This window comes from Dermacentor albipictus, chromosome 1 (assembly GCF_038994185.2).
Source record: "Dermacentor albipictus isolate Rhodes 1998 colony chromosome 1, USDA_Dalb.pri_finalv2, whole genome shotgun sequence".
Lineage (NCBI taxonomy): Eukaryota > Metazoa > Arthropoda > Arachnida > Ixodida > Ixodidae > Dermacentor > Dermacentor albipictus.
The window spans coordinates 381,007,719-381,024,324 of NC_091821.1; the positions used below are offsets into that span (position 1 = coordinate 381,007,719).

The following is a 16,606-nucleotide window of genomic DNA, read 5'->3' on the forward strand; positions in this document are numbered from 1 at the left end:
AACGAACTTCCGGCCCATTCCCCATCTCATTCCCTGTCGACGGCGAAATTTCCCACCTAGGTACTAAAAGTACCTACCGTCTTCAATAAGTCCGGACTATAGTTCAGTCTCGTCGGTTCGTGCAAGCGAAACATGATGGCCGGAAAGTCCAGTCTTATTTTAGATTACAATAAGACAAGATTCGGATTTAAGTCTAGACTTAGAGGCTGGCGTTTGTGCAAGCGGGCGCAGGTTAACTGCGCGTTTTAGAAACCTTAGCGTCTGCATTGTCTTGCAAGCCGAAATTTTGGGCCTGACTTATGCTGTACGTTACACATGTTGCACATGTTACACATCACACAACACATTATACATTACACGTGTGGGCGGAACCGGATCTAAGAAATCCCGCCATAAGGATCATGAATCGCTTTTAACTTCAGAGAGCCAAGTCGAAAGCTTGAGGTATGGCACGATGCACAACCGTCACGTAAACGTATGACGATTTTCAAACGAATGTGCTGATTTTTCGCACAGGAAGCAACGTTCTTGCCCGGCTTCTCGGCAATGCGACTTGGGAAACTCGAGAGCTTTGCAATGCTGCGCGGCCCACGAGAAGCAAAAGAGCAGCGCAGTGACGAAGGTCGCCAGGGCACAAAAATAACCTGGGCCTCATCTACGCTATTGTGCGCGTACCCTTCCGGAAAGAGCTCGCCACTGCGAAAACGGTGCCCTGGTACGCGAGCGGGTTGAGGGTGGCGCGCTCCATGACGGTGAGGGCGAGGCACCGCAGCGGGAGAGCGGAGAGGGGCCAAAATGGCGCGTCGATCGCCGGCGTCGCGCCGCGGACGGAGGGGCCGTCCGGGCGGGCGTAGGACGCCGTAGAGAGGAGAGCGTCCTGGGGATAAGCCTAGGTACCGTCGGGGAATTCGCTAGGGACTGCTAGCGACTCGCCTAGGGACGCGAGTACGCAGAAGGTCATTTCCCGAGGACGTAAACAAACCCCTGGTGGCGGGAGCCCGAAGCGCCAAGCGTCACCGCCGGGCCAGTGTACTCTCCTGCCGTACGACGCCGTGGCGCGCGCGTTGTGTTGTTTAGTGGGACGCCCGCTTTGGCAGACGCGCATTGAGCTCGCCGCCCGGCCGTCGCACCGTGTGCTGTGCTGTGCAACGTACCCGTGCCGTGTGTTGTGACGGTGTGCGTACTACTTGCCGTGTGCGCGCGTTTATCCTAGGCGCTCGTAAGCACGGCGGACCGTGAGCATCAGCACCAACGCCCGACCGCCGCCGGTAGCAGCAGCAGCAGCAGCCCCTCGCTGCATGCCGCGCGTTGGCTCCGCTGCGCCGTCGCAGCGTCCACAACGACCCGCCGTGTGGCCGCGTAGATGGAGGTGTTCGGCTGCTGGCCCACCACCACCCGTCGTGCTCGGATCGCCCCACCCTGTTCGTCGTCAGTGCCCCCGAACTGCCGCCTGTGTAGCTGCCCCATTCAGCAGCCTCCGCCGCCGCCCAAACTTCAGGGGTACCCGTTGAGCCTCACCAAGGATTTGAAAGACTCGTTGAACGCCCTGCAGCAAGCGGAGCAAGCGCCGCCGCACCAGGCATCGCCCGATAACCGTTGGCTAGAGGAGGTTAGCCTTCTTCTTGGTGGCTCTTTCTTTTGGCGGACTTGTTTTCGCGCGCGCGCGCGTCTCTTGGCCCCTCTCCGTCGGCCGCGGCGGCGCAGACGCGTGGGAAACAGGAGAGAAAAAAGGAACGAGATCGGGCGGTTTGCTTCGGTCCGTTTACCGCGGTCGTCGGCGAAGCTCTCTGTTCTCTCAATCCACAGCCAGTCTGGTAAGCAGGGAGTAGACGCTGAAAAAGAGAGGGAAAAAGTAGTTGTACATGGGCAAGACTGAATAGAGAACCGTGGCCTGACCGTGTTACCTCCCATAAGGACAGTGAGCTGGGCTGTTCATCCGCCTTCTCGCCGAAGATAATCGTACGACTGTTTTTATGGAGATACAACACGATTTGCAGTACCGTTCAGTCGCTGTTTGGCAATATATCCGCAGTTAGTTGCGAGATCGCTTAAATTTATTTAACTGTCGGCATTTGTGTATGTAATCATGTTGGCGCAGTCCGTGGAAAATGGTCTTAAATTTTAATAATCCGCATCATTTGCGAATTTCGCTGAAAATTCGTTAACACACGTGTTCTTTCCGCGATTACTGAGACGGACGTTATTAAGGAATAGAATTCATTAGCCGCAACTCTCGTCACCATTCACTTTTCTCTATTTCTCCAGGGAGTGATGCGCTGCAGTTAAAAATACTGTATACGGACTGGAAGAAAACAAGGACTCCCCGTCGGAGTTTGCCGCCGCATCACAAATTTTAGGCATTAGCGTTTTTCTTTTTCCTTTTTTGCCTTTTCATTTCGTAGTGATTATCCTTGAACGCAAAGAGGAAGCTACATCATCATCGCTTGCGGCGTCCCCGCCCGAAGCCAGAGGGTCTTGAGACAAGCGCGCGCTGTTTCTGTTTTCTCATTTCTTTCGCGTCTTCTACGCATTTCCCAGGTCGTCATTTCCCGCCTTTACCCACGTTTTTTTCGCTATTTCTTTGAATTTCTTGCTTTCTTTTTTAACGACGCCAGTGCGCCGCTTTGTCGTCAGATGTCTGTGCCGCTGTCTGTCGTGCTTGCCTCTGGCAATTTTATCATAATCCGACCAGCTGCTGAAGCACGCGCTTGTGGACTTATCCCAATGTAACCGAAAAAAAAAGAAGATACGAATACGGCATCACTTGCGAATCTTCTGCCGGTATGGCGTAAACAAAGTCTAAATTTACAGCGGGTTCCATTGCGCTCGTTGCTATATCTTGTTAAATGACACAGTTTAAACACCGCGACACAGACAAGAACCACAGGACAGCGCTGTGTCCTGTGGTTCTCGTGTTTATCCCGTGTCGCGCTGTCTGAATTCTGGTATTTAAGAAGTGTAAGTGATGCCGATATTGACTGTCAGTGCGCTTCTCGTACGAACTTGGAATTGCACCAGCGCATGTCCGCAAGAACGCTTGAGGCATTGATGCGATTTTCACCGGTAACTGACATCGGTACGACGAGAAAAAAAAAAAAAAAACCTATGTCAGCTAGGCATTGAGCTGCCGTTTCATTTATACGGCAGTTATTCGTAGCACTTTTGCATTATTGGCACTAATTATTCACAGTGTGCGAACAGGGACACAACGCGAAGTGTTCTTGCCTGTTGGGTGCTCGTAAAGAAAGTCCAAGTGGGAATGGTTTCAAAAACTGCGCTGGTCCGTGGAATGATTTCCCAATATCTGTTCCAGATGCTGAACTTCGTAAGCAGTCGTGTTTAAGGTGTTATATTGAAAATATAGGGAAAAATATATAGAAATATAAGGGAAAAAAAAGATCCAGATGTGCCGAACAGTATAGCACCGAGCATGTCTTACGCTTTCTTGTTGTTCCTTTATTCTTTCATAAGCTGTGCGCAACAATGCGTGTATAGGAGTTTGCTTAAATGTCTACGAACAGAACGAATTTTAAATCTTAATCGAACGCAACGTATAAACACTGCTTGATTTCCTATCGTGAGAGCCTCCCTTATCTTCGCGCCTATGAAGGATAGAAACGCGCATGGTGGAATTTGCAAAACTTACAAAATAAATGCGTGGGCACTTATAGAGAGGTCCACGGTCCTCTTTCATGTTTCCATCCCTCGACTGCCCCGCGTTGAAGTACTATATAGTATACGGGCGGCTATACAGTCACCGAGCTCACATGCAACTGTAACGGCTGGCCTCCAAACTACTACCGAATGAAGAACGAGACACCAAGCGGTTCCCAATTCAGTCGCCGACTGTAGGGGACTTCCTTATGAATCATTTGCGTACGTGATCGGGTTAAAAAAAATGCTACTCTCGGTGACAAGAGAAATTGAAAACTCAGAAAAGAAGGCAAGGAGATGTGCGGCAGAAAGACCTCGCCGCAGCGCCGCTATAGATTGTGCACCACAGAAAGTAAGGATTGTACGAAAGCTATACAGTATACTGATGGTAAGGAAGGGCAGGCGTACAAAATGAAGGACACACGAAGGACACAAATGAAGGAACAGTTATCGAAAAAGGGTGTTGTCCATTTTCCTAACCTCTCCGTGATTCGTACGCCTTCACTTTCTTATATACCATGAATCTCTATAGCAACTTGCTATCTCATCTTCCTATTCCCTCTATCCCGATCCTCACAGTAGGGTATCCAACCATATGCATTGCTGGTTAACATACCTGCCCTGCACCTTCTCCTCAGCTGTCTGTCGTTCAGTATACATCGTTGTTTTCTTTCTTTTTTGAACATCACGAAGACACCGCTCTTACGCAAAAACTTCTGACAGAGGAGGAAGAGGAAAGAGCTTTATTTCGTCAATTTGGTTTAGGGAGGGGTGGCTACTAGGCAATGCATTACAGGCACCTCCTCGGCTCTTTCGATGGGCCGAAATTGAATTTCCAGGCTCGGGTCTCGGAGTATTGCACGCAGTTTTGTCTCGGTGTCGGAAAGGCTGCGAATTTCGATTGCCGGAAGCTACTCACATGCGAGCTAGGCTGTTGAAATTTTTTGGATACCCTATCACCGAGTCAAAACTGTGTACATGGTAAGATTATCGGGCGGGAGCGCGTACGAAGTGAAATCTAGACGCTCTAGGTAGCTTTAGAAGCGAACTTGCTCAGGAGCTATTGATGAGTGTAGTTGCTTGGCCATTATCGTTTAAGAGGCAACGCGCCCGTTAAGACATGGACGAACACTATATCGCTCAAACATGGATACTGAATCAAAGACAGCAGTATGGGACGAGTCACCACTGGCTCCACCACGCACTTAGTACCGCGAGAAATTCGAACCGAGCTAACGTGTGAAGCGCGTCTTAAATTCTGGTCCACTATGTTCGGGGTGCGGAGCCAGTGCCGACTCGTGCAGAATCGCTATATATATTTGGTTCATCCAGCGCTCTCGTGTTTGTGCGATTTACCACCGTTGGTCCACGTCTTAACAAGTGCGCTAGCTGCATTGAAACGAAAAAAGCTTTACAAACTTTAACCAATAAGGTCTGACGTTGAGGCCCCCCCGCAGCGCGTGCTTTCGCATGATCCGCGAAGAGTGTCGATGACGCCACGGCAGCCATTTCGAGACCGATGTTAGTATGAAGTGAGAATATCCAGTGTTTCTCAACCTTCCCTCTTGCTAAGCGTCATTTCTTTTTCTTCTTTCTTTTAACGAGTGAGAAGTGCGTATGTCGTGGCCGTGCCACGGTGATATATATATATATATATATATATATATATATATATATATATATATATATATATATATATATATATATATATATATATACCGTGCCCGCGCGACTGCAGCGCCTCCAGGCATTCCGTTGCTCCCTAGCCACATTCGACCGTGTAACCCCGCCTCGCCGCGTCGCGTCCGCGCTCGGGGGCCTCGGATCGCAACGCCGCAGTCTTTGCACGTGCAACACGCTGTCGCATTGGACTATCCTAAAAGCCTGCACCCCTTTCTTTTTCGGACGTCGTCGCATCGCCTCGCCCAACCCGAGCTCATTTTCCGTCTCCGCCTTTCTGCTTATAGTATATAGTTATGTTCGGAGCGACGGACGGCCGAGCGCCGTCCCCCTCCGTCGCATCAAGGCGCTTTATAGCCGTTCGCCCATCCGCGTGTGCTACGTAGTATCCATGTCTGCTGCGGTGCGCGGGCTGCGGGGCACGTATTGACCGTTAACTGGCGTTTACTGCTCCCGCTGGGCCGTTTGTGCGCGCGTCGTCGCATGTATCTCGCGTTCCCCGTCGGACCGGAGGCAAGGGTTTTGCGCACTGCGCGTATACAGCGACGCCCGTTTTAGAGCGCAGCTCTTTGGCGTCCGTTCCTGGGTTTCGCGTCGGCGTTGTCGTCGGCCTCGTAACCAGCTCCGCCCCCCTTTCATCCCCCCAGCGCTAGCAGCGACCGACTGATACCGCTGGATGCCGCTGACGCCGCTAGAGAGTCAAGATAACGTGACTGCATAGAACACCGTCGCCGCCATGCAGAAAGAGGAGGAAAGGGTCCCCCCCCCCCCCTGGTTCTTAGCGCTGCGGAAGCGAGGGTATCATATTGTTTGTGTCGGCATCGGCGGCGTTGTCCCTGAAACCAACTCCGCAGCTGGGGTTGACTCACTATCGGCGTCAGCGGCATCAGTCAGTCGCTGCTATCTCTTCCCTCCTCCCTTTATCGTGTTGTCCGCTTGCTGCACGCGCTTCTGCCCCCATCGTTTGCCGCTGGGTGTACACGCGCCCCCCTCCCACCCCTTCCTGCGAGTCTCCGGTTGTCAAAGCGCCGGCTCGAACTTTGAAGTTGGCGAACTGTGCGCCGCAAAGTTGCCCAACGGCTTGCTGGTAGTAGCTGCCTACTTCGCCCCTACCGCACTCACGAAAGACGTCGTGCACTTCCTGCAACTCGCATTAACCGTCCATCGATCCACACCGATGTTAGTAGTGGGGGACTTTAATGTTGACATAAAGACAAACAGCAATTTCCTAACACTTATGCGGGAGAACATCCCGTTCCTCTCGCTCGTAACGCGTCCCACGGCTGTGACAACCTCGCGAGGCACTTGTATAGATCTCGTCTTTGAGAATCAAGCATTGGTGTACCAAGTCGAACATATATCAGTCTATTTCTCCGACCACAAAGCTTCCTTCATGACTGTCAAGAACTGTTAGTGGAGTCTTTGTTAAAGGAATACGTGTGAAAAATAAAAAAAAAATTCTGTGATAGCGCATACATGTGTTGCTCGATTTCTTTGCCTCAATCTATCGAAAAGGTGAAACAGCTTATTTGCTGCGCTCAAATTTCGCATTAGGAAGTAACGTAATCGTCGGTAATTTTTTGCTCGGCCGTTGCCCCGCTGCTGCCGTCTCCGCGTCCCCCGCACGCCCGATGGCCCCTTCTCGCGGAGTTCCTTTCGATGCGAAAGCGTCAAATGGCTCATTGAGCGAAAGAAAGCAGGCCTCCTGTCGTCCGTATTAGCGATATGGCAGGTAATTAAACTCGCCATTGGCTGCGACGCCGCGTCGCGAGCGCGCCCCGAAGGAGCAGAGCGGGGGAAAGGGAACTATGCTATTGCCACGTTATAGCGCGTCAAGTGTTTCGCGTGAGTGGAGAGGGCGTCGCCGCGACGCCACGTCACCGCGACGCCACGTCACCGTCGCTCTCGGAAGCCTGTGTTGCGTGCGCGTTCCTTGTCCGCGCAAGCTATCGCCTGCGTTCTGAATCTGCGTTCTGAATGAAAGACCGAATCAAACTGCGCCTAGCGTCTCAACGCGCTCGCAATTGCCCGCGAGGAGTTGGCTAACTGGATGGACCGCTCAGCGGCGTTCAATTGGACCTTAAGGCTTTCGCATTCACAACTGGTACGAAATGTTCAGGTGGCCTCGGGTCTTCTTCTGTGGCAGACTGGACGATTTAATTATTGACTGCGATACAAGGCTGATAACATCAACGTTGCATGACGAGAGTTGCACTATAGCGCCATGGCGTGTAGAGCCCGCTGTTCGAATGACGTCTAGGACGCAAACATACTGCGGAGGGAATTGCGCATCTCTTGTAGGAACGTCAAAACATACAAAAGAGTGGTCAAAAATGTGGTCAGTGAAGCCTTGAGTTTCAAAGGCAAGTCATGAACGTGTAAGTATTGGCGAAATAAACATAAGCGAGAGACGCTTGGTTTATGTAGGGAAGAACCAGCCCGAATTGGAATAAGAATTTGCACATAGCCTCAGAATTCTGTGTCACAGATGATCATGGTGTAATTACCGAAGAAAGAAGTTGTAATTAAAATACGTATTTAACGATAGGTAAAGTACCGTATGAACCTAAATAGTACAAACGTGGTGGGCGTGTTCCTACGCTCCGTTTGGAAGGGCAATTCACTCATAATAATCATCACACTCTCGTAGTTGCCAGCGCGCACAAACACGCACACACAGCTTAGTATTTTGGCACATTTTTCATCCTCGCTGAACCCGTTCCTCGCCACCGACCCTGCATCACATTTTGTCTTATACGCCACGCTTGCTGTTGCGGTGTGTGCCGATCTGGGAGCGATTATAGCATCCTCGTGGTTCGGATGCAAACGAGGAACTGCGTTAGAGATGACGACGAAGAGATAAGGGCGCGAAAGATTATCGGCGCGCAGTCTTTCCCCTCGAAAGCGCATCGCAGCCCGCGGCGAACGACGCGCGTTTGCAGATGCATATGTAATCGTTTAAGAATAAACGTATGTGCGCGGTGTGTAAGCCGTGCTTATTGGAGCGTGCACGGTGTGCGCCTGCGCGCACGAGTTCTCACGAGAGGACGGGTCTGTGGCGCGTATATGCGCGGTGCGTTGGTAATCTATGTAGAGCACCTCACTGTCCTGTCTAGAACTGCTCTCGTATGTGTCTTATAGCAACAATAATAATAATAAAAAAGTTGCGTTATTTTTTATTTGTGCAGAGTAGAAAGACGAGACTCGTAATTCAGTCGGCGGCCTTTTTTGCGTGCGCTGCTCACGTTTCGGTTTTAACCGGGTCAGCCCAACCTGTTCGATCAGAGGCACCGAAAAATTGGGCGGCTTGGTGTAAAACATGCACCGAAGGAAGCGGAACAGGAAGAGGACGCGCCGACTCGGAAGCAATCGTGTCCCGGTCAGTCTTGTTACTAAAGTATTGTTACAGTTCCTTGTATAGTTTCCCCCCAAAATTTCCAGGCGTCCTCATCTGTCGCCTAAGAAACTCCAAGGCGAAGGCCTTGTAAAGCCTGCTGTAATTCACCTTAATCCGCATTAACTCTCCTAATTCCGCCTTAATCTACATTAATCCTCCTTAATGTTGCTTCATCCGCCTTAACCGGCCTTAATTCACCTTCATCAACGCTAGTCCACCTTAATTCAATCATGAATAAATCATTAATTAACTTTACTTATTATTAGTAATCATACACGGCTGCACATACTTTGGATTGCTTCTGGCCTTCCTTGGGTGACGCGATATTTTCTGTACCTCACAACGCAACCTTGAAACAAAGATTTAAGGCTTTTGCCTTAAAATAATGTTGCACTGAATTGGAAGCCATACATGGCGAATATATACACTGTAGGTCCTCGAGGCTGGGCAGACGATGATTTGGTCACATGGTACGCGCTGCGCAGGAGGACGCGGGCACGTGTTCACGTGATGGCGCCCCTGATAGCCTGGCGCACCAGCAATAGCCTCCACAGTGTATAACGCTGCATTAGTGTGAAACAGAGCACGTAAAAGGTACGGGCACTTCTCGAACGTTAATTATTTGAGGACGGTTACACGCGCGACTGGGCCCCACAGAACCTAGCTAGTTCTAATGCGAAAGTATTATATAACCCAATACGCGAAAATCCGGCGTCGTCGTCGGCGGCGGCTCGACCGAAAGATGCTACCCGAAAAATGGCCGACGGCGAGATGAGTAAAAACACGTCAAAAGGGCTCGGATTCACGTCAAATTCGTCGGGCAGGTTTCTGTAAACGGAATCCATTAATGGAATCGAAAAGAATGTTTGGTACATTTCGGTCTGGATAGGAATCGAGCCCGGTCCTCTGGCGTGCGCGGCGAGCACGCTTCCATAACGCCACGGTGGCTCTACACGGTTACGGTTGATTTAAGCTTTACCTTATAGTGCGCGCGTCACAGCACACGTCGCGTCCCTCCTGCCTCCGTCACTGCCACCCACGTGTCACTTGCTCTTCGGATTTCGTGGCCGCTCTGTCTACTGCGATGCACTCTCGATGTCGAATCATGAGTGTATAAAGTGAAGTGTGCCTAGTGCGCGCGTCATTCCACACGTCACGTCGCTGCCTCCCGCGCGGCGCGTTTGCGGCGCTATAACGTAAAGCTATTCCGAACTTTTCTATTCCAATTCTGCGATCAGCCCTCCGCGATTGGTCAAATACTTTTTGGGGCCGCCCTCCACTTCGCCTGTCAGTCACACGACGTCACGCAAACAGCGACAGCTCACCATCTGATATATGACGCGTACACACTGATTATGCATCAGTGGACCGGCCGAGAAAAAAAAAATGTTATTTCCGATTGGGCGCCTTTTCGCCATTAGCCCTCTGCTTTTGGTCAACAGTTTTTGGGCTGCACGCACTTCACCTGCCTGTCACGCGACGTCACAAAACCGCGAGAGCTAGCTGCGTCAAAGTGGCGTGTACGCGTTAAAGACACATTAATATGCCGAACAGACTGAATTTTTCTCTTTATAGCTGCAGGCTGCCCTGTTCCGAAAGGAATAAAAGATGGCTGCCGCCGATCGCTGAGGCACTGGCTACTCGCACCTGCCGGAGAGCATGCGCTTATTTGCGTACAATAAAACTTTTTGCGTGGCCGTGCAACGTTTTCGAGCACGTTTACGGCCTCGCGCAGCCAGCTTTTCATCGCTGGGGATCCTTTTTAGCGGCGTTCTTCACCTTACATTGCATGCCGCCGCGATTTTCTACCAGCCACCTCAAGCTAAGCTAAACGCAAGCTAAGCTAAGCTAAAACGGACCAATCGCAGACGCCGGCAGCACCCTCTTCATCCGGTTATCAATTTTCATTGGACTGGCTCGGCGCCATGGAATCCCTCTCCACTTGAGCGTGCTCCTCGGCTCTTATCAGCCAATTAGATAAGACAAGCCGCTCAGTGTAGGCAATGATGATATTCGTGTTTAAAGCAAACGAAAGTGACCTCCTATAAACTAGGAGAGCGTTTGATTGGTCTGTTTAGACAACCCTGCGGGCCAGCGCGCGATGCTTGCGTCGGCGGTTACGAAAATCTGACGCCAGGAGATTGGAATAAAAACATATTGGAATAATTTTACGTTATAGGGCCCTTCGGATTTTATTAGTGCTGTGTCTACTGGGTTGCACTTCGAAGTGTGTACCTCCGCGACGTCTGTGTAACGTGGTCGTCAAGGGAACGAAGACGAAGCAAGGGAACACAAAAAGGAATGCCGTGCAAATTTACAACGTGAACGACGACATACCGATGAATACCTAAGCGAAAACATTTCCCCAAATGCTGTCGCATTCCCACCAGTCGTAAGTGTCTCTGCCGAACTTTTTTGTGTCCGTTGTTTCGAGAATGGCTTCCTTTCAGGTGTCCTCGAGCGCAGAGCGCTAGTTTGCTGCCTAGGATTGATCGATTGATTGTCCTTGTCATCCAGAAGAAGCGCCGCTGTGCTTTGCGCGAGCGGGAGGATTAGGGCCAATTAGACCACTCGAAGCACACGAATGCAAGTACAGGTCCGTTTTCGCGTCCCGCCTCCGCCTAATTAATCCGCGCTCAGAAAGCAGAACAGCGTAGCCACGGCAACGCAGGTGTCCCTCCGAGAACTTCGGGGATCGCCGTTCGCGGTGTCCACACACACACGCGTCCGACATCTCTCCGCGCGTTCGCTACCTTTCCGAGAACGTCGCCCTCTGGTGCTGCGCTAATGCGACGCCAGCCGACCGTGTCCGCTGAACTGCGGCTCGTCGGCGAAACACCGTGAGGTGGTGGTGATAAACTTTATTGAAAGGGGGAAGGGTAAAGAGGGACGTGACTGAGCGTTAGGGCTCAAGTAAGGCCCTGGGCCTGCTTGGCCTTTTCCGCCCAGTCCACCAGTTCCAATTGTTGGTCGACGTCCCCGGAACTGAGCCAGGCTGTCCAGTCAGTCTCGCTGCTGACGGGGGGATGAGAGAACGGGAGCGAGGTGCATTCCCACATTATGTGTGTGAGTGTTCCTGTTTCTGAACAGAGCCTACATTTGTCGCTTTCCCTGCCCCCTGTGAAACACCGTGAAGGAGAAACGGGAAGTCGCCGCGCTTTGGTAGTAATCTCCCGCTAAAACAACACGCCGGGCGTCGTCGCGCAAAGCGCGCTGGCGAGCTTGGCTTTGCTCTACGTGCTTGCACGCGTCCTGGATTCCTGGAAGAGTCGACGCGTTTATAGCAGAGTGCACAAATAGCGTCATCCACTTTGCGCGTCATTGGCAACGCCCGTCTTTCATCGCGCGTCGCGCAATGACGTGTACTGCATTCTTCGGCCACGTCTGTGGTCTCCGGAGGAGAGTGTTCGAGATTCCGGAAATAAAAGATGAAGTTTCAAACGCACTTTTTTTCGACGCTCGCCGTGTGACGTGGCGCCTGCCTCGCTAGGCGGGAAAAACCCGCGGAAAATTAACTGCCTCTCGCGCATGATTTGAGCGCGATTTTGCGTGCTCTGCTTGGTCGAAGCTTTTTCGTTTTCCACGTCACGCCGAATCTCTCTCCAGCACCGTTACGTCGCGCGACATCCGCGTACACAGCCACCGCTCGTATTCCGGTATGCGCCCGAGTTTCGCTGCAGACGCTTTGGGTCTTTCCGCCGCCTTTAGCGATCACTCTGCGCGGGACGTTTGCGAGCGCCTCCTTCCGTGCAGGTTGTTTTTCGCTCCGATTTCTCTCGGGAGTGTTTCTCTGTTCTTCTCTTTTCTGCAGTATGCGCGTCTTTAGCCCTTTTTCAGCACTGACGTGCTTGCGTGCTGCACGGGGCGTGTTGTTTACCGCTACACGCGCGCGCCATCACCCCCCCCCCCCCCCTCTCGCCTTCCTACCTCAAACCTTTTCTCTTTATTTATTTCCTCGTATGCAGGCAACACACTCTGTGGCACCGATTAGATGCACCGCGTTGCCCGTGCCAGGCACTCGAGAAACGAATTATGAGCGCCCCAGGCTGCTGCACATTTCGCCCTTCGTGTATTTCACCCTGTTTATTTCTTTTCAGAGTCTTTTCCCAATGGGCGCCGCCGCATCTCCGACGCGACACGGTTAACTCCTGTTCTGAGCATTATCAATCCGAACTTAGGAGCGACCTGCCTAGTATGTCGCTACGTCTTTTGGGCCCTTGGAACTATGCAGAGGAGAGGGATACACACTATTCGTCAAAAATATACCGGCTACGTTGCTTGCGACCGCAAGAATGTTTGTAAGGCTGTTTAAGAAATTCCCGCGGCACGCAACAAGTCCCAACTGCCTCGGAAATGGGAAGCACGCTCATATGTACTCACCATCCGGCAGTGTCGGGAACTGCACCCCACAGCCGAACGACGCACATGTCGTAAGTGCGCAGTGTAGTCCGTATAATTTAGACAAGGCTGTACATTACATTCCACTGTCTTGAAGCGGTACTTACGTGACATTTTCTAGCGTTCAGTGTGTGTGTGCGTGTGTTAAATGAAGGCCGCGAGTTTCGCATCGAGGCAGCCCAGATAAGAAAGCCTTCCAGCGCCCTCACCTCCCTTTCTGTCCTGTTCATCTTTTCTCGGCTCCTTCCATTTCCACCAAGTACGGGTCAGGCAACCGGACGGTCTTTTCTGGTTAACCACCCCATCTTTGCCATCTCGTTTTTCTGCCGTAATCGACCGATCTAACTTAATACTCTTTTCTCCTTGACGTCGAGAGATATCGCGTGCTTCAATCCGCGCAGCGGCCGCGTATTGGCAGGGCACAGGGTTAGCACGAAGGTGGCTGCAGTGCTGCGCCCGTACAGCCGTCTCGAGGCCGGCGATTAGCCCGCACGACGACGCCGCCGTGCTCGAGGTCCTGCTCCCGCGGCATTCCGCGAAGCGGCCCTGTTTTGACGGCGCGTCTGACCCCGCCGGCGGCGAGACGGCCGCCCTTGCTCCGGAAAAGCCTGGGGCGGCGGCAGCATTTTAGTGGCAACAATCCGCCACTGCTGGGGTGCTTCGCAGCTTTAAAGAAGGGAAGGCGCTCGCGATGCGGCTGCTGCTTTTGTGCTGTCGTGCGCGCCGGCGGCGGACCTCGCGGAGCGTGTAAACAACGACCGGGCGCCACCGACGTCCTCGCTAATAGGCTGTTTTAGCAGAGCGTTTTTGACGGTCCGCTCCGCTCAGCGGGCTAGCGGAAGCGCAAGTGCGCATGCGCGACCCGTTCAGCAGTGAGCGGGCGAGCGGACGGGAGCCCCCTCTCCGCTAGAAAGCTTTCTCAGCGGAGCGCGGCGAGCGCGTCAAGCGGGTCTAGCGAAGCAAAATGGCTGCCCCCAGTGCTGATGGCCCGTCCACGAGGTCGTTTGAATCGGGATTTGTAAAGCGCAAACCTAGAGTACACTTTAGGAGACACGAAGATCTTCTTCTATTGAGGAGGTTTAGGCCATGAACCCGTTTCAGAACCATGCCATGTGTGCACGTTTGTTTATGCGGACCACGTTTTAGGTGTACTGAAAGAGCAAAAAACCTTGTCTTGGCTACAACACAGCGTAACGGCTTTGTTAATGTAAGGATTATATATATATATATATATATATATATATATATATATATATATATATATATATATATATATATATATATAAGAAATGAAAATTCAATGTATTGCGTGAAATGCCTTCAGACACTTGAGCAATTCCAAATATATTATTTTATTGCGGCAATTCTTACAACTTGAATATTGTGTTCATAGCGGTTTTACCTTCTGCGGCAAGGTGGCGCGTCAGGCGAGCACATGCCTTTCGGACGCAGCCGGGCGCTCCGCTAAAATTGATTCTTCGTCCGCCGCTCCGCTAACTGTGAGCGGGTACGCGAGAGCGGACCGGACCGTCAAAAACGTTCTGCTAAAACACTCTAATATCGGCCGGCCAAACAGCACACACACACAAACACACACATCGCGGCAACAACAACCTCTCCGCTGCCTTTGCGCCAGCGAGCGGGCGCTCAGAGGGAGGGTATGCAGTCGCCCGGCGGAGACCCGCGCAGCCGTCCCCGGCGCACACGGGGTGGCGTTGCGCGTGCTGTGGCCCCGTCGGGACCTCGCCGAATACGTGCACTGAAACGCTGTCCGATTACAGTGGTGGGGGAGGGGGGGGGCGCAGCCCTGACCCCGCTTGCGGGATATGCGACAGCTGTGTCAGCGGCCCGCGGCGATTGAACGCGCTGTAAAAATGCAGTTTTTGCGTCGTTGGGGGGGTTGCGCCTCTTTACGAGCGCGGCAAGGCGGCGTCGAGTACCTCTTAACCTCCCGTTATAGTAGAATCCGGCGCTAAAATTTCTCGAAGTCGTTAGTTCGCACGAACGGTTCGCAAAAGACGGAAGCGCCGTCCACGCGCGACGGACAAAGAAAAAAAAAATAAAGGGGGCTGTTACGAGCGAAAGACCAGCGATTCTTTAACGTTACTCATTGTTCTACGCATTTTCCCAGCAAACAGAAGAGCTGAATTCGAGGAAAATGATACATGGCTGGCGGATAGGAGACGCGTCAGGAGCGGACACCATTCGGCGCCACAGCTGCATATCGAAAGGAGGCTTGCTCATACATGACTGCCTGTTGTCCTTGCAACTGGTGTTTAGCTGGAACGTTCACCTCGGAAGTGTTGCACGTATCCCTGCATTCCATATATATATCCTGTGTGTGTTCTTGGACTGACTCACTTGAACGACGACTCACTGGATGCGCCTGCTACAGGATGTGTCACTGGTTGAGCTCTCATTGAAGCTTTGCGTGCGGGAGGCGCGCCATTTTTGTAGTTGCGCCCTCACAAGACAGCCCATATCCCCCTGTTCCCCCCCCCCTCTATCTCGTTCTCTTGCACACGCACGCACAAGAAGGCACGCCCCACTTGAACGGTGTGAAAAGTCTCGGACGTCCGCTCCTCCTAGTCGCCCCGCAAGCCTCCCCCGCGCGACTTCTCGATCCGGTTGCAGTCTCGCCTCCCGCCAGCGCTTCTCCGTTTCAAGGGCCTGCCGCGCGGCCAACTGTCTTGTTTTGTTCTTTTCCCCTCATTTTTTTCCTTTCTTTTTCAAACGGGCGTATGGTGGCGGCAGTGTTGTTGTTTGTGCTCAAAGCCCGCCGGAGCAGGGGTAGCACAGCTGCTCGGCGCACGGCAGCTGCCTCGCCTGCAAGCCCACCGGCGGCTATCGTCTATCGCGCCGCCATCTCCGCGTGCATGCATTAGTGCCATTCGCGGCCCGCCCGTCGTCCCTCATCGCTGCTGCCTGCCGCCTCGGGGCGATGCGTGCTGTCGGCGTGTAGTTCGCCTCCTTCGACGAGAAGGAAGCGCGTTTCCTTGACGAGTGGCTTGTTTACCCGCTCGCGCAGGACGTTGTTGTGAGCCAACGCGCGCTCTCAGACTTTCCCGTCTGTCGTGTACGTACAACCGTCGCCTTTCGTTAACATTCCTCTGCGAGGCCATGCGTTGCCCAGAAGCGTTTTTGCGTGCCGCAAGTGGTCTGTGCGGGACGACGTTAGCGGGAGATAGCTCTGCCCGGGAGGAAGATGCTTCTTCTGCGGCCTGTATAGACATTACCAAATGCATGACTTAACTGCAGTCGCTGCGTCGAGATCATCAAATCTTGCCTTTACGTTAGTATTATTTTCGTTCTTTTGTACCTCCATTTGTTTTATTTTCGACGTAGGTGCGCATTCTTGTTTCTGTTGCGCCTGTTACAGCGGCGAGTTGGCAGCGGTTCTTCAGGTGGTTGCTGTAGTCGCGAACGGCCCATAAACGTCTTTCTGTTATCGTTTATCGTCTAGAACACATGAACATG

At 52.4% G+C, this 16,606-nt stretch overlaps 1 protein-coding gene across 3 annotated transcripts in view; it reads left to right on the forward strand.

Moving 5' to 3' along the window:
• LOC135900300 (growth factor receptor-bound protein 14-like) overlaps positions 1–16,606 on the forward strand; it is a 327,836-nt gene that overhangs the window by 107,041 nt on the left and 204,189 nt on the right. The window contains exon 1 of one of the 3 annotated variants that reach the window (XM_065429758.1): positions 1,025–1,609. The exons of 1 other annotated variant lie outside the window; for it this stretch is intronic. In XM_065429758.1, coding sequence (XP_065285830.1) covers positions 1,364–1,609 — 246 coding nt within the window. In that variant the 5' untranslated portion in view covers positions 1,025–1,363. Of the gene's footprint in view, positions 1–1,024; positions 1,610–16,606 lie in introns of those variants that run through there. One more of the 3 variants, XM_065429760.1, reaches the window with a different exon arrangement.